The sequence below is a fragment of the Budorcas taxicolor genome, chromosome 10 (assembly GCF_023091745.1).
Source record: "Budorcas taxicolor isolate Tak-1 chromosome 10, Takin1.1, whole genome shotgun sequence".
Classification (NCBI taxonomy): Eukaryota; Metazoa; Chordata; class Mammalia; order Artiodactyla; family Bovidae; genus Budorcas; species Budorcas taxicolor.
In genome coordinates this window covers 90586902-90614898 of record NC_068919.1, presented here as the reverse complement: position 1 = coordinate 90614898, position 27997 = coordinate 90586902, and the positions used below count along the sequence as shown (strand labels likewise).

General features: G+C 43.0%; 1 protein-coding gene across 1 annotated transcript in view; it reads right to left on the bottom strand.

The window, feature by feature from the left end:
* TSHR (thyroid stimulating hormone receptor) overlaps positions 1–27997 on the bottom strand; it is a 170168-nt gene that overhangs the window by 40553 nt on the left and 101618 nt on the right. Inside the window, exons 3-7 of the mRNA XM_052647047.1 lie at positions 27416–27490; positions 17794–17868; positions 15022–15096; positions 13581–13658; positions 10326–10394 (exon numbers count right to left, since the gene is read on the bottom strand). Coding sequence (XP_052503007.1) covers positions 10326–10394; positions 13581–13658; positions 15022–15096; positions 17794–17868; positions 27416–27490 — 372 coding nt within the window. The remainder of the gene's footprint in view (positions 1–10325; positions 10395–13580; positions 13659–15021; positions 15097–17793; positions 17869–27415; positions 27491–27997) is intronic.

Here is a 27997-nt window from a genome sequence, read left to right as displayed (position 1 = left end):
GCAGAGAAGATCTTGAACAGCATGGTTTTGTGAAAAGACAACTAACTCAGCACAAGTGCCACAGCGACTCACATCCCCTTTTGTACTCTTTGGACCATGCAATTTGCAGATCACATTCTGTTCCCGGACTGCTGAAAATCAAGTAAGGATTGGTGAGTTCATCTCAGTTTTTCCTCCTCATCTCTGACTGCCTCAAGTGAAAATCAGCCTGCTCTAATCAGTAGAAATTATTGTAAAACTAAATAATTGCTTGTCCAATTCTGCAGTGTTTTCATCGGATATTCAATACGCCCCCAAGGATCAGGAGGCTGGTTGATAAGTGCTACAGTTTACCAGAAATGCTGCAGAGGATTTTAAACTGGGAAAGCCAGCCAGAGTCCAGGAGGGGAGCAGCCGGATGAAGAGAGGGTGCAGCCAACTTGAACGGAGATGAACTGAGTTTTGGGGGGAGGCTGCCTTCTCTAAAACCAAGGATTGTTTGTACACTTCATCCCTTAGAAATAATGAGGTGCTTAAAAATGAAACCCCCACTCTGCCACTGGCAGTTTGGAGGCTATCTTCTTATCACAGATGATGATAATACCACGAAGTGTTAACCTTGGGTTCAGATTGCGGATTCTACCTTCCTTCTGAAACAAAGTGGATGGGGTGGGGAAATACGTTTGCAGAAGCCTTAATATTCAAGAAGTGTGGACTTCATCAGCCCCATGTATCATATCGTGTTCACGGGGAACATCAGTTTAAACTGAGTCTTTGACCCTGACTTATCCTGATTCCTCTAGAATCCACAATCTGTAAGCCAGCTTGGGTAAATCAGTCACAAATCTTGGTAAGGCTACATGGGTAACCTACTCCAGACAATTATTTCATATGGAGGGTATATCTGTGCGATCAGCTAAACTTCCACAGACAGGGTGAATGTAAAAGAGTAGAAAGTCTTGGAGTCTGAGGTGAAAATAAAGACTTCTTGAAAGGATTTCTAAATACTGGGAAGGGCTTGTTTGAAAAGGACTGGTATCTTCTTTAAAAATAAGATAGACGCTGCACCATGCGTGTATACCATGCCTTTTTACTCTTGGGAGTATGTATGCCTCTTGGAGAACTTCTTGGAAGAAATTAAGTTCCTCCTAGAAAAGATCTATCCTATTTTTTCATATGGGAATGGGGGCCAGTGTGGGGAAAGGGAGGGGAGTTAAGAAGCCCCGTGCTGATTTAAGTGCTGTGTATCTCATGGTTATGGAAAAACAGTATGGTCAGGGAAATGAAGATGGTCAAGAGTGAGCTGCGGAAGACTATCCAACTGATGAACTCAGTACTACAGACATGGCTCACATTAATCCCCATGGGGCTCACACTGGGCACGTAGCAGCCATTCAGTAAAGACAAGCTGAATAAATATATGAAGGTCCAGGTGCTGGGTACCTCCTAGCTCGAGGCACTCTCTACATTATGTTTAGATGAGGACATGTCAGAGGAAGAGGTATGACGTTGCAGCAAGGCAAGTTGTGGGTGCCACTAAGCTTTGTTCTCTGGGGTGTTTTAGGATACATCCATCGCGGCTCGAAGGCAGAATTTCAGCCTGCATTTCCATAATCCCTGTAGGGTACCTGTTTATGTTGTGAGACTCTCACGGGAATACTTCTGTGGGGAACCGTGTTTCCCTCTCACAGCATCAGTTATTTGGAAAATTGAAGATTACCCCTGTCCAGCCCTCAGTGCTCCATAAAAGTCCTTTTGGTGGCAGAAATCAGGACTGTTGTTTTTCAGTCGCTAAACTGGGTCTGACTCTTGAAGACCCCATGGGCTACAGCATGCCAGGCTCCTCTGTCCTCCACTGTCTCCTGGAATGGACTCAAATTCATGTCCATTGAGTCGGTGATGCTATCTAATACCTGTCTGTAAACAGTAACAGGTGAGAAAATGCTCAAGGTTTCAATAGGCAGAGGTAAGAGCCAGCCTTGGAGCATATCCTGCAAGCTGTTCAAATACTTACTCCATAAGAAGTAATAGCCTGCCTAATCCTATAATCTTTGCTCTGATCATCTTTTCCCAATGCTCCAAGCTGTGGGGTTTTGCTTGTAATAATGTGTGATGCTAATTAGTACATGGATTGTGTTGACTTCTCTGTCCATAATGACTGGTGTTTCAGTACACCTGTAGCCCATCAAAATGGTATTTTTCTCCTGCCCAAATGTTTAGTGTCAGTTAGTAGCTTGTTGATAGAATTTGACGATAGAAAATACTATACAGAGAATGAAACGTTCTGAGATAAGCAGTGTCCTCATGCCTGATGGTATGGAGGGGTGGAAAAGAGGTTCCAAGGAATGAATGTGTGACTTAGTTCAACTTCTGTTGAGCAAGGGATGCTGGTATTATTATTAATTTCACATCTGAGTGATGACAGTGTGCTTGGTTCCATATGAAATCACAGGAATGTGTACTCTCACGCACCAGCCATCACTTTCATGAACTTTTAACTAATTACCCAACTGCTGCTGAGGCATCAGTGCTTATTCTCAATGTGGAATTTGTCCAACTTGGCTGCAGTCATGTTCTTCAGTTACACTAAAAAAAAATAGGTCTTGGTGAGGTCAAATCTGCTAATTTCAGCACACTGACATGAGGCAGATAATGGGGAATAATCACTGTTTTGGATGAGCACTTGTTTAAATTAGAAGTTAAAATATTTTACATCAATAAAATCTTTGAACACTAGTAGGGTAATTAGAGAATATTGATGTGTTTACATTAGTTTTAAAGCACAGTTCGCATTGAGGCTAGCAGCAACAGCTCCATGTTAAAATCACAAAGTCAGTACTATTTTGTTATTACTATGGAAACCTGACCTCTGTTTTCTCCATCTACAGCTCAGCCCTTAATTTGTCTTCCTCCAGTTCCAGGCCTCTTTATCATGATTACTATTTTGATTTTTACCTTGCATTACTAGGATACCTTTTACAGAAGAGAATAAAGCTAAGAAAAATTTCGTTTCTATCAAGCAGGAATTAAGAACTTATGGTAGAATGAATAGATGGAACATTTAGTTTTATAATAGGAACAGAGATTAAGTTTAGATTTCAAATACTGATTGGAAAAAAAGTCTTTGTTTTATTTTATGATTGAATATGAACTTTCAAACCCTAAAATATTTTTATCCAGATACTTCTTATCTTTGTCCGATGCTAGCCATTTAACCTTTACTAAGAACTGGGAGAAACAGACTACATATTTCGTGACACAATGGTCATCCTCACTGAATACCTACATCCAGATCAGTTCAGTTCAGTCACTCAGTCATGTCCAACTCTTTGCGACCCCATGGACTGCAGCACGCCAGGCCTCCCTGTCCATCACCAACTCCCAGAGTTTACCCAAACTCATGTGCATTGAGTCAGTGATGCCATCCAACCATCTCATCCTTTGTCATCCCTTTCTCCTCCTGCCCTCAATCTTTCCCAGCATCAGGGTCTTTTCCAGTGAGTGACCTCTTCCTATCAGGTGGCCAAAGTACTGGAGTTTCAGCTTCAAAATCAGTCCTTCCAATGAATATTCAGGACTGCTCTCCTTTAGGATGGACTAGTAGGATCTCCTTGCAGTCCAAGGGACTTGCAAGAGTCTTCTCCAGCACCACAGTTCAAAAGCATCAATTCTTTGGCACTTAGCTTTCTTTATAATCCAACTCTCATATCCGTACATGACCACTGGAAAAACCATAGCCTTGACTAGACGGACCTTTGTTGGCAAAGTAACATCTCTGCTTTTTAATATGTTGTCTAGGTTGGTCATAAATTTCCTTCCAAGGAGTAAGCGTCTTTTAATTTCATGGCTGCATCTAGATCAGAGTTTCACAAACTGTGACTATGTGGTCACATTCTACTTGCCACCAATTTTTATAAATAAAGTTTTATTGAGACATGGTGACACTCATTTGTTTATGAATTGCCTGTGGCTGCTTTCATGCTACAGAGCCAGAGTTGAATAACTATGACTGAGATCTCATGGCCCACAAAGACCAACCTATTTTTTATCTGCCCCTTGCCAGAAAAAGTTTGCTGATCTCAGCTCTAGACTTCTAAAAAATCAAGGAAAAAATGATTTCAGTTAAGAAATATTTCCTGCATTTGTGAAACCCTTCCAAATCTTACATTAAAATGTCCAGAAAGTATGTGAAAATGATGCATTGATTCTTTTCTGTGTTTCAAGGGATAGTAGTGACTAGAACAGACTGTTAATTCCAGGAATCAGTGAATTAAAATCCACTGTCTTCAACAGAAAAACCCTCTCCCATCAGCCAAGGCTCTCACAGAACCCAAGGTATGGTCTGAGAAGAAACCTGGTAGGAAGGTAGAAACAGTCTCCCTTCATAACCTCTTCATAGATTTAACTTCAGAAGACCCCAGGATCATCTGAAACTTTACTGCTACTGCTAAGTTGCTTCAGTCGTGTCCGACTCTGTGCGACCTCAGAGACAGTAGCCTACCAGGCTCCTCCGTCCATGGGATTTGCCAGGCAAGACTACTGGAGTGGGTTGCCATTTCCTTCTCCAATGCATGAAAGTGAAAAGTGAAAGTGAAGTCGCTCAGTTGTGTCCGACTCCTAGCGACCCCATGGACTGCAGCCTACCAGGCTCCTCCGTCCATGGGATTTGCCAGGCAAGACTACTGGAGTGGGGTGCCATTGCCTTCTCTGATCTGAAACTTTCCTGGCTCTTATATCCTCCATAGCCTGCCTCTTGAATAGACCTTGTTAAATTCACCTGCCTCCCAACAAGGCAGTCAGTCTATCAGAGATTTTTCGAGTGTTTTTGTTGTTCAGTCTCTCAGTTGTGTCTGACTCTTTGCAACCCCGTGGACTGCAGCACACCAGGCTTCCCTGTCCTTCACTATCTCCCAGAGTTTGCTCAAACTCACATTCACTGATGCCATCCAACCGACTCATTCTCTGTCTTCAGTAGCTTTCCCCAAAAAGTATTCTGTGGCATGCCAGTCCAGAGAGAGGCTCCTGGAACCAAGACCTCCTTAAGAAGCTCTGCATACTGTATCCTCCTATTGTGTGTGTGTGTGTGTGTGTATGTGTTCAGTTGTGTCCAACTCTGCAACCACCATGGGCCCGCCAGGCTCCTCTGTCCATGGAATTTTCCAAGCAAGAATACTAGAGCCGGGTGCCATTTCCTACTCCAGATCCTCCTACTGGATACTAGTAATTCAGATTCTTCTATCAAAAGACCTAAGAAGTCCAGCTGTACACTTTATTTAACTTCATAAGGTCATGAACAGCTTTCAAGAAGTAAGCCTCATTAATTTATTATGGAAAGAGAGTTCAAGGAACATAGTTTGGGAAATGCACTCCATTATCCCAACCCAATTTATTCTCTTACCACAAAGGCTGGGAAGAAATTGGGATAGGAATTATGGTTCCATTGTTAGTTTTTCTTTTTTTATTCAAAACAAAATATATCTATACTTTTTTGATATTCTGCAGCTGACTTTATGTCCAAACTGTAAAATAACAGGCTACTGGATTACACCCAGATCCTGTTAGCACAGTAGTCTGCCAATAAAGGAAGATTCACTCTGGAAACCTTCTGAAGTGTCTGTGGAGTTCTCTAAACATGACCAAAAGGCCAGTTATGAGCAGGCATGAAATGTTTTGAAGCAAAACGGTGAACATACATGGACAGATTTTAGTCCCAATTCTTTGAATTTAATAACTTTTGATCATGCCCGCCTCTTCATCAAGGTGTCCCTCACTCAAACCTCATCTGGAAGTTGGTTGAGTGGGTAACCTTGCTGCATTGGTAAAGCCAGACTCTCACTGACAAATAACACTGGTGCTTGGTGTAACTGTTCTGTGAAACTTCCACTGGTTGTATCTTAAGTCTTGAGTGATCTCCTTTCTCCAGCACGAGTCCAGTCCTCTATAAGATCTACAGATCTGCAAGATGTTTTAGTTTCTGTTTCACGTCTTTAACAGACTAAGAAGGATACATATTATCATGGGCTATGAAGCAAGTAGCAGCAGCTAGAGGAATCGGGTGTGCAAGCCTTAGAGGGGGCTGGTAAGTCAGCAGCAGTGAATCCCAGCAGAGCACAGGGGAAGGAATCTTGAACTAGGGGTTCCAGGTCCTGGCTCTGGCCTGGCAACTAGATAGCTCTGTCAAATGTAAAAAGCCACATTAAGAAAAAAAAAGTCGTGTGTTTATTTATATTTTTGGCTGCACTGGGTCTGCATTGCTGTGTGTGGGCTTTCTCTAGTTGTGGCGAGTGGGGTCCACTCTCTACTTGGGATGTTTGGGCTTCTCTTTGTGGTGGCTTCTCTTGTTGCGAAGCATGGCCTCTAGGGGGCTGGGGGCTCAGTTGTCACTGCACAGGGCTTAGTTGCTCTGTAGAGGCATTTAGGATCTTCCTGGACCTGGGATTGAGCCTGAGTTCCCTGTACTGGCAGGGAGATTCTTAACCACTGAACCACCAGAGAAGTCCAGCTACGGTTCTTGACCTTTGCATAAAGCAAAGGTTGAACTCACCTGAGGGGACTTCTAAATTCCCATGCTCTGGCTACACTGAGACCAACTAAACCAGAATATCTGGTGGTAAAATCTAGGTATCAGTGCTTCCAAATCTCTTCAGGTGATTCAAATTGGTAGCCGGTACTGAGAACCTTGCTCTGCAGAACTTAAAAGTCTGAATTTTATACCCAAATCTCTTGTCAGATACCTGAGAGTGATTGAGGGTGATATCGTCCAATGACTAAACATGGTAAGATGAGGAAGCAAATAATTGAGAGCACGGATCCTCATAGAAAGTGAAGTCGCTCAGTCATGTCCGACTCTTTGTGACCCCATGGAGTGTAGCCTACCAGGCTCCTCCGTCCATGGGATTTTCCAGGCAGTAATACCAGAGTGGGTTGCTATTTCCTTCTCCAGGGGATCTTCCCGATCCAGGGATTGAACCTGGGTCTCCCGAATTGTAGACAGACATTTCTCAACCGTCTGAGCCACCAGGGAAGTCCACAGATCCTCATTTTGGGGATTACAATCATTTGCGTATGGAAAAACATAAGTTTTAGAAATGAATTATTATATATTCAAGGTTGGTTTCTTATCCTTCTTATCCAGAATTCTGGAAAAGTAATTTGGATTCTGGCAAATCTGGGTTCAGCTGGATATGGTGGATAATTCAGAGCCATGTGACTAGCTCTCATCTCCCTAACTGAAAGGTTCTTCACTGTCCCTTTTGAGCATTTGCTAATGTGGTTCTCTGTTGCCTTAATGCTAACATTGTGATGACCCTGATGTCCCTAATGGTGTGACAGTCTTCTGAAATCTCTATACCCTAAGTATCTACAAACTGACTTAATTATTTTGAGAAGTCCCAATTCCCCACTTCATTCATAGAAAATTTGAATTGGGAAGATTATTGCCCTAAGGGTCATGGCTTTCTAGGTATAAAGAGGAAAAATATTTGGTTAAACTCATGCAATATTAAAATCGAATGCTAATAATTTTTTAATGTGATAACTACAGAAAATCATGCTTCAGTCTCCAAGCAAGGATTGTTAACGTTATTTTCAATCTGAAATGCATATTTTGGATTGGGTACATTTCTCCCCAGTATACTCTGACCCTTGATATTGCTGCCCTCAAGTTGAGGCCACTGGAATGTGTGTTTGGTGTGGGCAGGGAGTACATTGGTCTTGTTCATCTTGGTATCGCACAGTTCCAGGATTGTTGAGGGCTTTCCCCGGTGGCTCAGCAGTAAAGAATCTGCCTGCAGTGTAGGAGCCACAGGATATGTGGGTTTGATCCCTGGGTTGGGAAGATGCCTTGGAGGAGGGCATAGCAACCCACCCCAGTATTCTTGCCTGGAGAATCCCAAGGGCAGAGGAGCCTGGTGGGCTACACTCCATAGACTCGCTAAGAGTCAGATATGACTGAAGCAACTTACCACACACACAGGGTTGTAAAAGGTGTTCAATAAATGTGTATAAAAATAAATGAAGGATTGTGTGAGATGTGTACATAAAGTTAAGATAGAAGTAGGGTCTCTCCAATACTATAAATAAGTTTGATGTATAAATATTCACATTACTCCTTTGAGTCTTTTCAGACTTACCCTGTAATTATGTTTTGGGTTTTTTGGGGGGTTATTTTGGCCACACCACAGAGCATGTGGGATCTTAGTTCCCCAACCAGGGATTGAACTCACTCTGCCTGCAGTGGAAGGGTGGAGTCTTAACCACTGGACCACCAGGGAAGTCCCTGTAATTATATATTTAAACAAATGACTAACATCAACCTGAATGAGCCCACAACTAGACAGTCTAGAGAAAGGTACTCGGATCTTCACTTGATAAAAACTACTAAGAAATCCAAAAACTTGGTAAAGAATGAGACCCCACTTCAAAGAGAACTCAGGGAGTAACACCAAGGTTTAAAGACTTTGAACTTATTAATATATATTATACAGGTTATTTCTGCCACCTGTTCAAGTGTGGTCAGTGGACTAGCAGCATCATATTACCTGGAAGCTTGTTAGAAATGCAGAATCCTGGAGCTCACTCCAGATCTACGTAAATCAGATTCTGCATTTTAAGAAGACCCTCCCACCCCCAATGCTCTATATGCTCAGTAAAGTTTGAGAAGCATCATACAGCACAAGAGATCTAGAAACAGAGGTCTTCAGATTTTGCAGTAATCATTTTCCAGAATAAAACAACTATGCATGAAGTGTTTAAAGGGGGGGGGGGGGGGAAGATGAAATTACAGAAATGAACTGGCAAATTTTTTAAAAAGCAAACAGAACATCTGAAGTTGAAAAAAATACAATTGTTTAAAAATACTCAATAAACTGTTATAAAACAAATCAAACACCTGGGAGCCTGCCTTGAGGTTCTCTCCTCTGCAGAGGTTTGCATTTGTTTCCACCAGGAGCCCAGAGGTTCTACTAGCGTGGTCCCACTCTGGCTCTCATCCAGGTTCCCTGAATTAACCCAGGGGTCTCAGGTTTGCCTCACTTCGCCTGACTGAAATCTCGACTCCTGGCACCATGGATGCCGGCAGCTGTCCAAGGGAACGGCACCTTCTCTATCTACCCACCACTGTGGTTTTAGCTACTGCTTCATTACTTTGTTTCATTTCCCTCTCTTCGGAGCTATGGCGTAAAATATAGAACTTTTAAATGTGTGATCTAGTTGTTTCATAGTAGCAGGGCCCTACAAATTACTTAGCCCACCATACTGTAGAAAGCAGACTCTACCAAAGCTAATTGTCATTTACTAGCTATGGGGTTAAATCACACACCAGTATGGCTGAAGCAGTCTGTCAGGTCTTGGACACAAAGCATGCCCTGGCACAGATGCTGGGGACCACAGAGACCTGATAGACGGTCTTTTTTGCTTACATCCTATTCTAGGCATAATTCATTTACAGTGGAGGCAAAACCGGGATGTGGCTTTTCAGCTCTTTCTGAAAGAATCAAATATAAACTGACACCTTTCCTGAAAACATGTCAGAAAAAAACTAAGTGAAAACCCTCTCGGTCTGAATAGCTTTGGACTTAATTAAGACCCTCGTTTACTTCATGGACCTAGTCTAGAGCCCTGCCCTCGAGGCCACAGGTGCCAAGCTTTGCACCAATGCCACAGAAGCGGAGCCCAGAACCAAGGACACCTCTGAAGCTGACAAGCCCCTTTGTAACCTTGCCCAAAGCCCCCTGATCATCACTAACAAGCTCCCTGACTCCCAATTAGGCAAAGATGCTCACTCCAGCAGGCACCCTATAGCGCCCCAACCAATCACCTAACACCAACCTTCCAGCAGGAATTTTGTCTTGAGGCTATAAAAACTGGCTACTAACCCACGAAAACTGTCAGCTTTCCCTGGTCTGTCAGAGGTTAGCTCACTGTGCTCGCAGTGCCCACTTTATCTTTGCTCTTCATAATAAACTCACTCCCTTCTGAAATGCTCTGTCTGAAATTTCTTCTCAAACCTGTGCTAGGATGGCCTCGAAACCTAGTAGATGAATATTTACACACAAACACATACACACTCCTGCTAGGTAATTGAAGGTGACACTATGGTTCTCCATTTTATTAAAGATAAAGGCTTTGGGATTTAGAATTGGAGTCAATGTAAGTGTTCACTAAAAGCTGGCTCTTGCAGAGTTTCTTAACATCATCTCCAAGTCTTGCTCTAACTAACCCTGGGGTTGAGGAATGCTCTGGGGGAACCCATCTCTAGCAGAATTCTGACCTACTGAATGGTCCTTCTTGGGGCTGCTGAAGGTGTAGGAGAAAGATAGTGGTTTGCATGGCAACCCTTGACTTACACAGCATCCAGCTTTGTCCCGTTGAAAGCATGTCCTTGGATTGAAGTAAAGCCATTGTTGTATAGCTTTCTATAATCAAGAGAGAGAGAAGAAATCAGTGACCTGTGAGAGGCAGTGCTGGCCCTTGGGTCAGGCTTCATTTTTCCAATGCCAGAAATGTGCATGAAGTTTCTCAGATCCCATCTATGAGCCCTACAAGAAAACTTTACCGTATTTCTTTACTGGGACATGGAATAATATTTTCTAGTTTGAGTCCTCATCCTCCAGACTTGGCTCCTGTTTCTCAGAAGCAGACTCACTTTGATGAACGAAGATTTGCAATCATTAAAGACTTCTTAAAAAACATTCTACATATCCTCAAAAAATAGTTTTAGGAGTTAACCCAATGTCAAAGATGGAGAAATAAGTGCTGTTTGTTAAGAAGAGCACTTTAAAAGACATCATTCATCTGAATGCATAGGTTTTATATTTTAAAATGTTATTTCACATTTATATTCATGTTTTTAATCCTCAGGGCTTACCACAGATTAAATGCTTAATTAAATGGTTGAGAACTGAATTAAACTGACCTTTAAAAACAAATCTAAGAAAGTAGATAGACCTTGGGCTTTGGGGAAATTTGAACATTTTTAACTTGCTACTATGTTGCTGCAATTAATTAATTTATACAGGGATTCCGAGGGCTGGAACGAAGCCTTGTTGCCTGCATTTCCTAGTCAGGTTGAGAGGTGGAGGTGATCTACCAAAGCCGCACTGATGCACAGCTGTCCAGAAGCAGAATTTCTGAATTCAAAAGCAGTTCTTCCCACCCACCAAAAGGGCACAAAGCCATGAGAGGTCTGGTCTGCACAGGGCTGCAGCGGGGGCTTCCTGGGAGCTATCGGCTGGAGATGAGAGAAGGCTGTCAGGACCACAGTCAGGCACAGCTAGTGGCGATTTAGGGGAAGTCTGGAAATGACTGTAGTCTGCCTCCTGTGAACTCTGGAAACACAACAAGAAGCACGCAGGAGACTGCAAATCTAGAATGAGACCTGGGTCTGTCATTTCACAGTAGGTGATCCTGAGAACTTCTCAATCTCAATTATCCTCAGTTTTCCTTGTCTGTCAAAGTATGATCAATTGATACCTCATCAAGAGGTTGCTGGGAGCACAGGGTAGCCAGACATTTAACACAGTGAGGTGTGGATGCTTACAAGAAGACTGTGTTAAAAGGTCTCCCGAGACCTGAGAACTTGGATTTACCTTAGGTAGTTGTGGAGAACTTATCCTGTTTGTTGGTCTGTATTGTTTGAAACAGTTACATAGTGAGTTTAATTCTAGCTCGAAGGTGTCCTGGGTAAGGACTGCAATGCACAGGGATGCTCAGCACCGAGCTGGGAAACGTAAGTAATTTTTATACATAAGTTAATTTTTCCTGAACTAGAGTTCTTGAATGAAGATGTGAGAACTCCTAATTTTGGCATTTCTGTTTATCCAGAATTGGTTGAGAGACCTAGACAATAAAAATGTTCTTTGTTGGAGTTACATTTCAGAAGATTAAATAACAATCTTACTGGACATGTAGGTCTCAAAAAGGGAAATTAGTGAAGGAACAAAAACATAGTAAAGAAGGAACCAAAGGTGCAAATTTTCACTGAAACTCTATCCTACCAGGAAGATGGGTACAAATTTTGCTGTTGGACACATACCCTTTCGTGTTTACAGTTTTTTGAGCATGAGCTTCAAAGAAGCAAGGGCTTTTGCAGAAATGTAGAAATAGTCATCTGAAAAGGTAGTAGACCAGTCGTGGCCTCCCCACTTCTAGATTTCAGAAAAGTTGAGGTTCCCTCATTCAGAGGTTTATCAAATGCCTATCAGGCCCCACGCTGGGTGTAAGACAAAGACCAGGCTCCAATGGAGAGGTCTGCTTGTGATATGAGTCCTTAGAGAAAAACGCCGAAAGGTGGAGGTAACGTTCTATAAGGAAACTGAGACTGGTGTTTATGTATGATGCGTGGCCAGTGGCACAGGGGAAGCTTTTACAGGAGATGCAAATGGCCTTGAGGTTTGGAGCTGAGCAGACTAAACCCCAGTCTTTGCTGTGTGGTCAAATGAAAGTGTGGCTAAGGAGCCTCTTGTTTCTTTAAGAAAGCTCTCCTCCTGTTTGGAGAAGGACGAACTGAAACGCTCCACTCTGAGTAGAGTTCCAGAGGTCGAGATTGCTTCACAGGGTCAAGACTGCTGGCCCGAGACTGCTTCGAAACAGCCCTTCAAAGAGTTGTGTGGAGTCTTGGATCAATCTTGCTGGAGGATAGTTCGATCAGGTTTGGATACATTGATGAAGAAGATGCAATGTGACCCAAGAAAGGAAGCTGGATAACAATCCACGCCAAACACCCACCGAGCCTGAACGTGAACAGTGGTACTGAGACCAGTCAGGTGGGGATTGTTTGATGAAGCCCCAACTTTACTTTGTGGTTAATTTGACCAAAGAAGGGAATTCTTTATGGCCTGGGAAATTAACTTATCTTTTATACCCCTATGAGATCTCCTTCCTGAGAACATTTTGCAAATTTCCCCAATAAAGCATTTCCTTTTGAACAACTCAAGAGCAGAACTCATTCAAACTCTGGAAAAAATGATGATATAGAGAAGGACTATGTTTTCTATCCAATATCCCATCATAGGAGCTTAGTAATAGTTAGTGATGACACAGCTGAAGTATGAGTGCAAAGCATTAAAAGCCCTTATTAGGAGCATTGTTTTCTAGCTCAGGGACCTTGGGACAGTCACTTAAATTTGCTGTAATCCGATTCTTCCTCTGTTCAATTGAGATAATGGATACATGATATTGTATTTTAAAGCCTGCAGGCTAAATCTGGCCCACTGCCTGCTTTTGTCAATAAAATGTCTTTGGAACATAGCTGCTGTGCTCATTAGTCTATGTATTGTGGATGGCTGTTTTTGCCTTATAATGGCAGCGTTGAACTGTTGCCACCAAGGCCATGTGGTCTGGAAAACCTGAATGGCCATTCACAGATAGAGTGTGCGGGCCACTTCTGTAAGAGACTACCCTTTGTCTTGCTGCCTAAACCACTCTGTCAGCTGCAGAGCACCGTGCCATAAGGGGCCACTCTTATTTAACTGTGTGTAGCCCTTGGCAGACCAAAGAGCAACATACTGTATGGCAGTGTGGTTCTTGGATGGCCTGCGGGAATATGACAGTGACCCAGATAAAAATTCCAGAGTTGGAGGAGTGGAACTGGCCATACTCACAGTGTCAAGGTTTCGTTGCTCAGGCCCTGAAAAGCATTCGCAGGGACTGAAGTCATGTATGGGTTGTCTGTAATTTCACTGCAAGAGAGGAACAAAAACACTTGATGGAAAAAAAACACCTCTGGAGCTGGGTTCTTGCTGTATATATGCACCTAAATATATAACCTGACATGATTCCATTTTATCTTATTTCTTTTTAGGTGTTGTTGACTCTTCTTAGCTGCTGGTGGCTCGGAGGTCCGGTGAGGTGGTGAGAGCTGACCTAGGTGGACATGCACTCAGAGCCCCACCTGTGCAGTGAGCTAGTGAGCTCTGAGTGTGGGCTGAGGTTTCTGAAAGTCCTCATGTGCAAAGGGAGGACTCACGTGACAAATACTGTATCCAGAGCAACTCGTTTCCCCAGTGTGTGGAACCCCCGAAAAGGGTCGGTAGAATGGGATTGATGGGTTTCGTTTCATGATTATTATTAACATGTCACTCACTTGAAAAACGCTGCCAGGCAGATGCTCCTGGAGAACTTTCTGTGTTCTAGTTGCTGGAAGATGGGATATACTTTGAACAGAGCTCTTCTGCAGCAAAGGAGCATGGGCTTTTTTTTTTTTTCTAGCAAAATCCCAAGAGTTTGGATCCTATCATTTTCTTTATATCTTTTGCTGATGCCACAGTACAAACTCAACCTGTATCTCTCTGCATATGTCCTTTCATGCCTGTACAACTAGTAAGACACTTGACTATGTCACGGGTTTTGGAAAAGAGCACTTGTCCCCGAACAGAAGTCCCAGGAAGTGGTTGGAGACCACTCATGACCGCTCCTGGGACCCTCCTCAGACCAAATTCCTTAGGTTTTCTATTCCTCAGCTTCCTCGTTTGTATAGGGTAACAACTATAACTTCCTTTTATGCCTTGTAAGGTGGTTAAGAGGAGCAAACGTGATAACACATGGGAAAGTGTTTGAAAAGCTATGTGAAAAATAAAGTATCCTCAATATCATCAAATTTCCTTCTATTCAGTCACTCCCATCAGCAAACGCTCATGCCACAGTTTCTCCCATTTAGAAAAAAAAAAGAGAGACCCATTTCTCCTTATTCCATGTGCTCCAACTACTGAGACATTTTTCTGCTTCTTTTTAATAGTGAAACTTCCTGAAAGAGTTCACCATCTCTAATTCCCCCTTCCGAATCTCTCTTGAGCTCACTCCAAACAGACTTCTCCACCCAGAGAGTCCCGCTTTTCAGAATCACAGTGCCCCGTATTACCAAACCCAACGGGCATTTCTCAGTCCTCGCCTGACTTCATTCATCAGGGTGATTGTCACAGATTACCACTGCTTCCTCCTCGAAAAAACTGCTTCACTTGGTTCCAACCAACATCTGTGGCTGCACCCTAATTCTTGTTAGCGACAAGTAAAATACTGCTGAATATTGCCTGTGGGCACACTTACAGTATGAAGAATACATCAGTGGAATAGATTTTGGTCAGGTCGGGGAATACTCTAAGTCCAGTGTTGAAAATGCCACTACAGTACATGGGAAAGAAGAAAAAAAGAATAGAAACAAGGTAAGAAACCAACACGTAGGAAGTAGAATAATGTAACAGCTGAATGTGTTCTGATGTCAGACTAGGATCAAATCCTAGCTCTTTTGTCAGTTATCTGAGAAACCATGGCAAGTTCCAGCCCTTGAATGGGACAATGCTCCTCAAAGTACGAGAATTTACCCAGTCCACCAGCGTCAATACATCTGTTCTATTTAGGAAAATCGGGATTGTTTGAGCCACGTGGGATTCCTAGAAACAGGAATTTAGGTTTCTTTGTGTGTGTGTGTGTGTGTGTGTGTGTGTGTGTGTGTGCGTGTGTGATTCCCTTGTTTTAACTGGAGGACATGATGCATGTGTCGGGGGAAGGGAGGGTGGAATAAGGGAAGGATGCAACAGAAAGACAATCTAATTACCGACTCCAAGCCAGGCTCCCTTTTGCAAACTCTACCTTATATTGTGTTGGTTATTTTACCAAGAATGATACTCCCTTGGCAGCCTGTTGAGAATACCACGGCAGCAGTACCATAAAAAAATGTTCAGACAAAGGAAATCAGTCAAAGACAGTGTCTTCACTCTCCAAAGCTTGTATCATCAGGGCAAAATGTCAAGATAAAAATGTGCATAAAACAGCATGAATATAAAAGCTCAGGCTCCGGATGCCTCCCAGGCTTAGTTGGTCTAACACTGTTGCCCCTCCCAGAACACAGGCAGTAGAGTTGCGCTTTGTTTGAGAGCCTTGGCATGCCGTGCTATGAACTCGTCACTGCCAGCAAACCTTTATAGAAAGTCTCCAGCAGAGAAAACTCTAGTCTCTATGGTGCCCCTTCTAAGGCAAATTCTGACCTGATTCCTAGAGGGGAAGGCACATGATTTGAAGAGCAAGCAGGAGCCTGAGGTCTCAAAAAAGCAAATGGGAAGCTCCAAATAACCAAGGAGAGAAGTAACATTCCATAAGGGATATCTGAAGAACGGTAAATAAACTCATTCAATTGCAACAGCGGTTCATATGGAAGAGCAGGGGGCAAGAGCCTGAGAGTTAAGTGGGGACCGTGTTGGAAAGGGCTGGAAATGCCATCTTAGGGACTTGGACCAAGATCTCTTCATACTTCAAAACCCCAATGAGCCCATCTCCTTTTTGATGCCTCCTGTAATTACCTGCACCCCCAGATAAAGGTATGTACCTCTCATTTGTCACTTCCCACTATTCTTCTAGGAGAGGAACTTTTCAATTCCGTATATGAATCTTCCTTTAAAAAATGGTAAGCTTCTTTGAAGGCAAGGACAACATTTTATTATCCAGCATGTTCCCCACCAAGCCTTGCACAGACTCAGGAACCTGATGTCTACTAATGAAAGAGTTACTAAAGGATTGAAGCTCAGAGTCCACACAGGAGCAATTACCTTGTGCTGTAAGTTTTTATTGGGCTTCCCTTGTGGCTCAGCAAATTTTTATTACTTCCCAGATACCCCGTCAGCCACATATCCATCCGTGTCCTCTTCTGTTCCCCTGGTGTCTCCCACCCCTACCTCTTCAACACTGAGCTATTTTCCGTTCCCCAAATAAGCCACGCGGTTCCACACTTACGTGTCTTTATCGTGCTATTCCACCCACCTGTATTTCTCTTCTCCCCCTCCTGGGTAACCTCTACTCATCCTTGAAGACTTATTGCATGAAATATATTTGGATATATACTTTTATTTAAAGTCCCTAGATGGCGATGAACTAATATGTGAATAGTGATTGTTTCTGGGTACTGGGATGAAGGTTAACTTTTTTTTTCCTTCGTAATGTTTTCGCGTCCTAATCTTTCACAGCCCATGTGAGCAGAAAAGGAGGCAAGAAGGGAGGGTGCCCAGAGGACCTGCGTGTGTGCACACACGCACTGAGCATGCTTGGTTGAGCAGACAGGCAGTGAAGTACAACAGAGGACGGAAACGTGTGGTCCCCGCTCTCACTGAGACTGCAGTCAGCTCGCACGGTGTCACCCAAGCAGAAAGTGCTGTCCCTCTCTGTTGCGGGCCCCTCCCAACCTCTAAGAGATCAAGTGTCGCCTTTTTTGGTTCGTTTTAGTGTAACAGCCACTCTAATATTGTGATACCTGTTCCCTAACAAAATTGACTGGTGGCCTCTCAGAGGGTATATTCATTTCAAGACCGTGCGTACATGATGGCGTTTTCTCTCTCATGTCTCCTGGGGCGGACTCTGGTCCCAGCACTGGGTGCCGACTTGTGAATAGTTTTATTTGGCTGCGCTGGGTCTTTGCTGCAGAGTGCGGGCTTCCTCGACTTGCGGCGAGTGGGGTCTACCCTCAAGCTACGGTGTGCGGGCCTCTCATTGTGGGGGCTTCTCTTGGGGAGCACAGGCTTAGTTGCCTTGCAACGGGTGGAATCTTCCCGGACTAGGGATTGAACCGACGTCCCCCGCATTGGCAGGTGGACTCTCAACCACTGGACCACCAGGGAAGTCCCTTGATTAGGTTTTAAAAATGTGACTCACTTCACCTGACACCTTGCCTGAAGGGAAAAGGTGGGGAGTAAGTCACAGGATGTGGTGTGTCCCAGGCCACCCAACCACTCACCGCTAAAAAGACCCAGGTCCACATTATCCCGGGGATATTCCTACATTAGAATTCTCTTTTTTAAAAAGAGGCAGGATGGGATAGGAGTTAATACTTACAGGAACTTTAGAAGGGGGAGCTCTTTTAGGGCGCCAGAGTCTATGTAAGTTAAACTTCTGGTATTCCGAATCTCTCTGTAAAAGTTACAAGAAACATAGTCACTATAATATAGTCATTTCTGTTCTTATGAAAGATAAAACAGTCTTAATCAGGTTTAACAAAGGTTCATGAGACAAATACATATTTCCTTGGTGCCCAGGGACTTTTTCTGCCAGGAACCAGTCCCACCAACAGAAAGCTATGTTTTGCTTCTCTCAGGGACACAACAGCTGTTCAGCCCTCTTCTATCATTAAGTTAACTTCAATCTATCTAAATTTGGGGGGGGGGGGGGACCTTTTATCCATAGCCTCAGAGACTTTTTTTCCTTTTAGGTTTAAAAATCTCTCCAGTGGTCTGTTGAGGGCAGATATCTTTACTATTGATAATAACAAGTAACCTGGCCATGGGGAGCAGGGGATTGCATGGATTATGTAATGGATAACAGCACGGGAATAAGGTCGGTGAGGTTCCTCTGTCCATTGCTATTTCAGAGGCAGTAGAGGTAACGAGTATTCATAGTTCACCTGGGTTATCTTCCTATTGTTGTTGTTGTTTATTCGGTAAGTTGTGTCCAATTCTTTGCGACCCCATGGATTTTGGCACGCCAGGCTCCTCCATCCATGGGATTTCCGGGCAAGAATACTGGAGTGGGTTGCCATTTCCTTCTTCAGGAGAGCCTCCTGACTGAAGGATCCATCCCACATCTCCGGCATTGGCAGCTGGATTCTTTACCACTGAGCCACCAGGGAGGCCCTTATCTTCCCGCGTGCTTGTTCGCTCAGGCGTGTCTGACACTTTTGTGATCCCGTGGCCTGGAGCCTGCCAGGCTCCTCTGTCCATGGGATTTTCCAGGCAAGAACACTGGAGTGGGGTGCTATTTCCTTCTCCAGGGGATCTTCACAATCCTGGGATCAAACCTGAGACTCCTGTGTCTTCTGCATTGCAGGTGGATTCTTTACCCACTGAGCCATCAGGGAAGCTATTTTCCTATACAGTTATTTAAAATGCTTCAGCACATGTGATAATATCATATAGGTCTATAACTCATCTATTTAGGTTTATATACATGCTATCGAAACGCACAGCTAGCATCAGTGAAATCAGTGCCTGTTAGAAGTAGGTTCTCATTGGTATTAATAGAAGTAAATGTATTCAACATGTGTAAATTGGTTAAGAGTTTAAAGGCCCTCCCCAGGCTTACATGAAAAATGTAAGAAAACTTAGTGAGGCCTATAGTCTGACCCCTTCTGAATGGCACCTGAGGCTTGATTCCTAAAAGGAACCTGCATCTAATGGTTGCTGGTAACAGCTAGAAGACAGAATCTGGCCTCTGGGATTTTTAAAAAATAGTTTTGTTGAAGGAAAGTTTCCATAATTTTATGCATTGCAATTTGATACAATTAGATGATTTTTAGTAACCTTGTAGAATTGTGCATTCATCATCACAATTCAGTTTTAGAACATTTCTATCAATGATAAAAGTAATCATATGCATACTTGCAGTCAATTCCCACTCCCTGCCCTCTGCCTAGAAAGCACTGATCTCCTCTGTACTTCTAAAGTTGCCTTACCTGGACATTTCATATAAATGGAATCATAAATACATAGTCTTCTGTGTCTGGTTTCTTTCATTTAGCATAGTGTCTGTGACGCTCATCCGTGTTGTAGCGTATATGAGTAATTTGCACCTTTTTATTACCTTTTTATTTTATTACTGAATAATTGGATGGACCTAAGGAGAAGGCAATGGCACCCCACTCCAATACTCCTGCCTGGAAAATTCCATGGACGGAAGAGCCTGGTAGGCTGCAGTCCATGGGGTCGCTAAGAGTTGGACACGACTGAGCAACTTTACTTTCACTTTTCACTTTCATGCATTAGAGAAGGAAATGGCAACCCATTCCAGTGTTCTTGCCTGGAGAATCCCAGGGACGGGGGAGCCTGGTGGGCTGCTGTCTATGGGGTCACACAGAGTCGGACACGACTGAAGCGACTTAGCAGCAGCAGCAGCAGCAAGGAAAAAGCAAGAAAGTTCCAGAAAAACATCTATTTCTGCTTTATTGACTATGCCAAAGCCTTTGACTGTGTGGATCATAATAAACTATGGAAAATTCTGAAAGAAATGGGACTACCAGACCACCTGACTTGCCTCTTGAGAAACCTACATGCATGTCAGGAAGCAACAGTTAGAACTGGACATGGAACAACAGACGAGTTCCAAATAGGAAAAGGAGTACGTCAAGGCTGTATATTGTCACCCTGCTTATTTAGCTAACATGCAGAGTACATCATGAGAAACGCTGGGCTGGAAGAAGCACCAGCTGGAATCAAGATTGCCAGGAGAAATATCAATAACCTCAGATATGCAGATGACACCACCCTTATGGCAGAAAGTGAAGAGGAACTCAAAAGCCTCTTGATGAAAGTGAAAGAGGAGAGTGAAACAGTTGGCTTAAAGCTCAACATTCAGAAAACGAAGATCATGGCATCTGGTCCCATCACTTCATGGGAAATAGATGGGGAAATAGTGGAAACAGTGTCAGACTTCATTTTGGGGGGTTCCAAAATCACTGCAGATGGTGACTGCAGCCATGAAATTAAAAGACGCTTACTCCTTGAAAGAAAAGTTATGACCAACCTAGATAGTATATTGAAAAGCAGAGACATTACTTTGCCAACAAAAGTCCGTCTAGTCAAGGCTATGGTTTTTCCAGTGGTCATGTAAGGATGTGAGTGTTGGACTGTGAAGAAAGCTAAGCGCTGAAGAAGTGATGCTTTTGAACTGTGGTGTTGGAGAAGACTCTTGAGAGTCCCTTGGACTGCAAGGAGATCCAACCAGTCCATTCTGAAGGAGATCAGCCCTGGGATTTCTTTGGAAGGAATGATGCTAAAGCTGAAACTCCAGTACTTTGGCCACCTCATGCGAAGAGTTGACTCGTTGGAAAAGACTCTGATGCTGGGAGGGATTGGGGGCAGGAGGAGAAGGGGATGACAGAGGATGAGATGGCTGGATGGCATCACTGACTGGATGGATGTGAGTCTGAGTGAACTCCGGGAGTTGGTGATGGACAGGGAGGCCTGGCGTGCTGCGATTCATGGGGTCGCAAAGAGTCGGACACGACTGAGCGACTCAACTGAACTGAACTGAAGGTCAAATCTTGGCCCTACCACTTCCAGCTGTGTGACCTTGGGCAGGTTCCTTGACCTCTCTGAGCCATAATTTCCCAATTCGTAAAGCAGGGACAATGTCAGTGCCTCTCTCATAAGGCTCTTGTGAAGATCAAAGCATGTCTATGTGAGGCTCCGTGTGTGTACGGTAAAGGCTCTAGTTTTGTTGCTGTGTTTCACCTGAGCAAACTGAAAGCTGGAGCAGACATTGGAGACCTCAGGTTGGGGGTGCTGCAATATTTGTAAAAATTAAATTAGCAAAAAACCCCACAAGGTTTGACATTTGATGAAGTACAGCAAACATGAAACAGACTCTTGGAAAAGAGTCAAGAGTGGCATTAACTCTGAGAACAGAAACCATCTCCCAGCTCAGTTTACTGTTTATTGTCGGTGTGACCTTACCGGTCTCATTTCTTCATTAACATCATTTTGTCCAGGAAAATAAGTTATTGTTCATTGAGGGAACTTCTTGAAAGACCCATCAACACTTCAGCAGTTTATAGCCCAAGACTCTTAGACACCATCGCCTCATCATCTTCTCATTGTGTCTACTAATCCTAAATTATCATGTCATGATCTTTACCCAACCAAGACCCTGCAGGGAAAGACCCACTTTAAACCAGACTGTTAACATTTTGTTCTGACTTGAAACTAAGCGTCCTGTGTCCCCGATACTCCCTCTATGCTGGGTAAACGGACTGCGGGCTGCCCGTGTGCACAGGCTCCTGGCTCCGATGTGCCTCTAAGACCATCAGCCTCTGCTGAGTCAAGGTGCTCTTCGTGGGGAGCAATAAACTCCTTGCCAGAGCTTTCCATTTGGGGGGAGGGGTTGAACTGCTGTCAGTCAACTGCAAACTAGTTAGAAGAGTTTGAAAACTGCAAGTGTGGTTTGCAGTCTGGAAAACTGCTCCATGAGTGACTGTTGGTGAACAAGCGAACTTAAGTGATTATCCCAAGAGAATGTCACAGCGAAAGAGTATAGCCCAGCTGAATCCACTTTAGAAGCGGAGAGAGAATTAAGGGAAAATAAACACCGCTGTTGGCTACAGCTGATTAAATGAGGCTGGAACCAACATGGCGGCTGCAAGAGAAGAAAGAGGTGGGGAGAGGGGGAGACACAAAAGAGGAGATGGGCTTTTCAGTAAGAGTGGGAAAAAAAAGGAAAGATGGGCAAGAGATATCAAAAGAAAACACCAGGCAAAAGAAGCCGCTTTCTGAGGTAAGTTAACACTTCCTCACAAATGACTTTAAAATTTTCTGCTGAGGGAAAGATAGACATTGTATGAAATCATTTATATGTGAAATCTAAAAACTGCCAAACTCGGAGAGGGGCTGCGATGGGGCTGTGGGCAGGGGACTGGAGAGATACTGGCTAAAGTGTACAAGCTTCCAGCTATAATACTAGCAAACTCTGAGAATCCAGTGTACAGCCTGATGATTATAGCTAATATACTGTGTTATATCATTGAAAGTTGCTAGTAGAGATCTTAAATGTTCTCAAAAAAGAAATGGTCATTATGTAATGGGGCAGAGGTGTTCGTTCATGCTATGGTGGGAATCATTTTGCTATATGTGAGTATATCAAATCAACACATTGTATACCTTAAACTTCCACAATGTTATAAGGCAATTATACCTCAATAAAGCTAAAAAAAAAATAAAACCTCAGCTAAAGCAAGGAAGGGGTGTGGACTGTCAGTAGTTTAGTTAAATGAAGACAGACATCAGAAGTGAATGCAGCTGGTATAACCTTTTCATAAAAAGGGACGTGTAGGGTAAGTACCAGAAGTGTGTGATAAGAGAAGAAGGGTGAAAAAGGAGTACAAATTTGAGTGAGTTCCAAGAATGCCTGTGAGGGTGACTTTGAATCTGCAATTATGTCCCAAGCATGCAGGAGGCTAGATATGCTTCCAGAAAGCTGGGGAAAGCAAGAGGAAGGCAATCTCCATGTAACTGCAGCGCAGTGGGTTGGGATAGAACGGCCCTGCAGGGTGAGTGTGAACAACAGCTGAAGATGTCAGTGCCTCTGGACCAACAGCCTGGATCCCTGCGTGACTGCATGGAGGAGGGCCGCCCTGCCACCTGCTCACCCACCCAGTATGGTCCTGTGAGCAAGAAATACCCCTCAGTTACTGTAAGGGTTTACACAGGTTAAACTTTGTCTATTTCCTACAGTAGTTAGCCTACCCAAACTCATACAGTACGCATGGATAAAATTGTTAAAATACAAAGCACACAGTTAATAGTGGTCATCTCTGGGAGGTGTTTACAGGCTAGGACTTTGTGACTTTCACTTTTATCTTGTTCAAATGAAGAAAAAATATAATAAAAGGCATGCAAAAAAATCCCAAATTTTAAAAGAGCAAAACAAAGCAATATATATTCCATATAAAAAAATGTAATACATAGTGCCAAATAGTCTGCTTAAATCTTCAAGTATGCTCTTTTACAAAAAGGGGTAATTTAGGTGTGTCAGGGAAATATTTGAGGATCTTGAAGCTTATTGATTAGAATAAGGGCCTATTGTATAGCTCGGGGAACTCTGTTCAATGTTATGTGGCAGCCTGGGTTGGAGGGGCCTTTGGAGGAGAATAGATACATGTATATGTGTGGCTGAGATCTTGCTTTTCACCCGAAACTATCACAACATTGTTAATCAGCTATACTCCAATACAAAATAAAAAGTTAGAAAAGAAAAGCCTAGTGTTGGAAGATAAAAAGGCAAAAAGACATTGGGTATACTTATTACTGAGAAAGTTTCTACCAGTGAGAGAATAGAAGAACCAACTTAAGTGAAGCAGGTAACATCCTTATTTTGCAGACAAAAATGATGGAGACGCTTAGAAAGATTAAGTGACTGATATTCTGTCACACAGAAGCAGCTCTGGGCCTTAAGATAGGAATTCTAACTCCAAATACAGCTCTTTCTTTTTTCTTTTTTTTTTTTTTAATGATGTTTATAGGAAATCATCAACCAGACCTCAAAAGAAATATAAATGCTCATTATGGATTAATTTTCTTTCATTGGATTTCAAATAAAATGGAGATTTAGATGAAAGTCTAACATTATGCTCAGTGTGCAGTGTTTTCACAAGATAGCAGATTAACAGTCTAGCATTAGGTCAGGTTCATTTAACCATATGTCTAGGGCTTCCCTGGTGGCTCAGTGGTAAAGAATCTGCCTGCCATTTCAGGAGATGTGGGTTTGATCCCTGAGTCAGGACGATACCCTGGAGAAGGAAATGGCACCCCACTCCAGTCTTCTTGCCTGGAAAATCCCCCGGACAGAGGAGCCGGGTGGGCTACAGTCCATGGGGTCACAAGAGTCAGAAACTACAACCAGTCACATGTCTAGATTCTGGGTTTTTCTTCTGAGAAATCTTTGTTAATTCTCACTAAGAGCCAAAACAGAGAAGTTGGCATTATGGCGGGTACTTAGTACACAGTCCAAACCCAAAGAACAAGGGAAATCTGCAAGGTGAGAGAAAGGAGTTCTCAGGTTGGGGAGGGAGCAGCCAAAGAAGGGGGAAAGGAAGGTTTAAATCCTCCTATGAAGGAACTTTTTCCAACTACTGATATTCTTCCTTCGTCATATCCCCGCTCCCCGCCTTGATTATTCACTAGGCATTAGTTACCAGCATTTGACTGTGATCATCAGCCTTAGAGATATTTGCCCACACCCTAAACATCTCCAGTCCATGAATGAAAAGCAGGCCACGCGGAGAAAGAATTGAGGGCAACAATGAAGTCGACTTGGCCTTTCACTTGCAAAGTTAGATGGGGCCAAAGGGTATTAGGAAAGCTTCAGACTCTCACTCAGAATGGAGACTTAAAGTAACTTACGAGAAGCTGCTCCAGTCAGCAGAGCTGGACTCGAAATAAATTCAGATACAATGAGAGTCCCTTGGACTGCAAGGAGATCCAACCAGTCCATCTTAAAGGAAATCAACCCTGAGTATTCATTGGAAGGACTGATGCTGAAGCTGAAGCTCCAATACTTTGGCCACCTGATGGGAAGAACTGACTCATTGGAAAGGACCCTGGTGCTGGGGAAGATTGAAGGCAGGAGGAGAAGGGGACAACAGAGGATGAGATGGTTGGATGGCATCATTGACTCAGTGGACATGAGTTTGAGCAAGCTCCAGGAGATGGTGAAGGACAGGGAAGCCTGGTGTGCTGCAGTCCATGGAGTTGCAAAGAGTAGGGCACGACTTAGTGACTGAACAGTATGTAAGATTGTGTTGTTTAAAACAAGAAACTGAATGAGAATATGGGCCAAAAACCTAGTTCTTAGCCAATCCCAGATCCTTATCAACTTTTACTTAAGTTTGATATTCAGGGTTTTTTTGTTTGTTTGTTTTCTTTTTGTAGTCTGCTTTTAAGTGGCAGTGGGTTTGGAAAAAATTGGAGGCAAGCCTCTTGGACTAAATTTGCTCTCTCTAGTCAACAGAGTGTGGAGAGATTCATTAAAATTAAATAATTCCTGGACATCTATCAGGGCAACTTTGTCGTGTGCTTTGAGAAGTATAGGGAAGTAATAACTAATTAACTACTTTAAAAACAAGATGTGAATATATTGGCAAAGCCAGAATTTTGTTAAATACTTTAAACGCTGTACTGTACTGATGCGAAATGGGGAATAAGAATTAGGTAAATTAATTTCGATAAAATTATTTTGTGATTAGCATTTATTAATATTTCCCTAGCCCTAAGATACTGCCTAAACCTCTGGTCATTTCCCTAAACCCTCAGCTGTTGTTTACAATTCAGAAAATTCTTCAAGAGGAAAACGATCGAACGCTGTGTTGGGGATCTCCTTCTCTCCCCTTAAGTTCTTGCTCCCTTCATAACATTCAAATCCCTTTAAACAGATTTTTTTTTTTTTCTTGTTCCTCTAGTTGTTTTCAGACTGATGGCTGATCTAATACAGCGAGGCCTGGTGTGCTGTGATTCATGGGGTGGCAAAGAGTCGGACACGATTGAGCAACTGAACTGAACTAGCCTAATATAGCTGGAGACAACTTTCTGGGCTTCAGTATTCTTTTTTCCCCCTAGATTGCATGTTTATTGATTTATATTTATTGGGATATAGCTGCTTTACAATGTCATGTTAGTTTCTGCTATACAAGACAGTGGATCGGTTGTGTATACATACATCCCCTCCCTCTTGGACTCCTTCCCACCCTCCCCATCCCACACAGAGCACCGAGCTGAGCTCCCTGGGAAGCTTCCCACTAGCTATATTATGCAGCCATACAAAGGAACGAAGTTGAGCCTCAGTGTTCTTGAAGGTAGCACACTGTCGTGTTCAGGGAAAGAATATTTGAGGCAGATACTCGCGATGTGAAAATTCTGGCCCTCTTCCTTAGTAACTGTGTGACCTAGGATAACATGTTTATCTCCTCTACATTTATGTTTTTCTTAATTAAAAGATACAAATTATAATCTCTACTTCACAGGGTTTTTGAAGGTTAAATAAAGTCCATAAATATTCAGCATAATGTCTAGAACACTATAGTTGATAAGTATTTTTGTTCGTCATCAAGAAAAGAGTTAATATTTCACAATACAGGGCTGCTTAAAAGAATATAATGTGATTATTTACATAAAACTTTTTATAGCTTGTAAGGCACCACAGAAAGAAAAACACAATGTGAAGTGTATTGTTTGATGTGTGGTAGCATGTGGGCATGCTCAGTTGCTCAGTCCTGTCTGACTCTTGCGGCCCCATGGACTGCAGCCCGCCAGGGTCCTCGTCCATGGAGTTTTCCAGGTAAGAATACTGGAGTGAGTTGTCATTTCCTCCTCCAGGGGATCTTCCTGAGCCAGGGATCCAACCTGAGCCCCCTGCTCTGGCAGGTGGGCCCCTTACCGCTGAACCGGCTGGAGAGCCTTTTGTGCAGCAGGCACTGTGCTGAGTGCTCACGTGCATCGCGCCATTCAGTATTTATGATGAGCATATTAAGCTGGAGCTCCTCTTCCCATTATTTTACAAATGAGGAAACCGAGGTTAGGAAGGGTTACGTGACTTTTCCAAGGTGAGATAATCAGACTGCTGAGACCTAACCACTACGCAACCAGGGCACATCAAGGTTAGATAACAACAGGCAAAGAAACCAGGGTTTTAACCCCACTCTGACCAACTCAAAACCTAGAGTTCTTCACTCCTGTTTTAATCTCACAAGGCTACGTTTCTCTTTCCCAATTGAGGGGGAAAAGGCTAATTTTCCAGAAACTTGCCCAGAACCTGGAATCTAGTAGGTAGCCAGTAAATATTTAGACTTACTGATATTCATGCCAATAAAATCTACAACATAGCAGTAATAGAAATGACAATTTAAGAAGAGGACTTCTAATTCTGTCTTTAACTTCTGCCAGGCCTGGGTTTATGCTGCACTTTCCATTGTACTTACATGTGAGTCACTTTACTTAAATTGTAGAAGGAATGTGATTCCAGTTGCTGCAGAGTCGCATCTATTGACAAGTAGCTGAATGTCACAAAAATAAAAGATAAAGTAGAAAGTTAGTAAGGTCGTGAACTGCAAACATACCGTTAATTCTGATGTAACTGCTTTTCTCAGGGGCATCCCTGAGAAACATGTACAACCCTCACAATTTCTCCCTAATTATGTTAAAAGTAGTGTTTTTTAGATGTTGTTTTATCCGAAAGTTTCCCAATTCATTGGTCTTACTCATTTTTTAGGTTTCGTTGAACTGATACTTCCTTTAGAAGCTTTCCCCAAATTTCCTGATTAGGTCGAATTTCTCATAGGATAGCCTTATGGCACCACGAACTTCTCCTTCCACTAATTATCACAGTGAAACTTTGCAAGTGCCTGGATGATATTTGATTTATGTTGTCTCATTAGACAGCCAGTTCTCTGAAACGGAGAACTGAGCCTGGTATCTGATGGACACTGAATGTTGAGTACCTTCCATATTGCTTGTCTTCTAGTAGACTTCCAGTAAATATGTAATTAAGTGAATGAATGAGT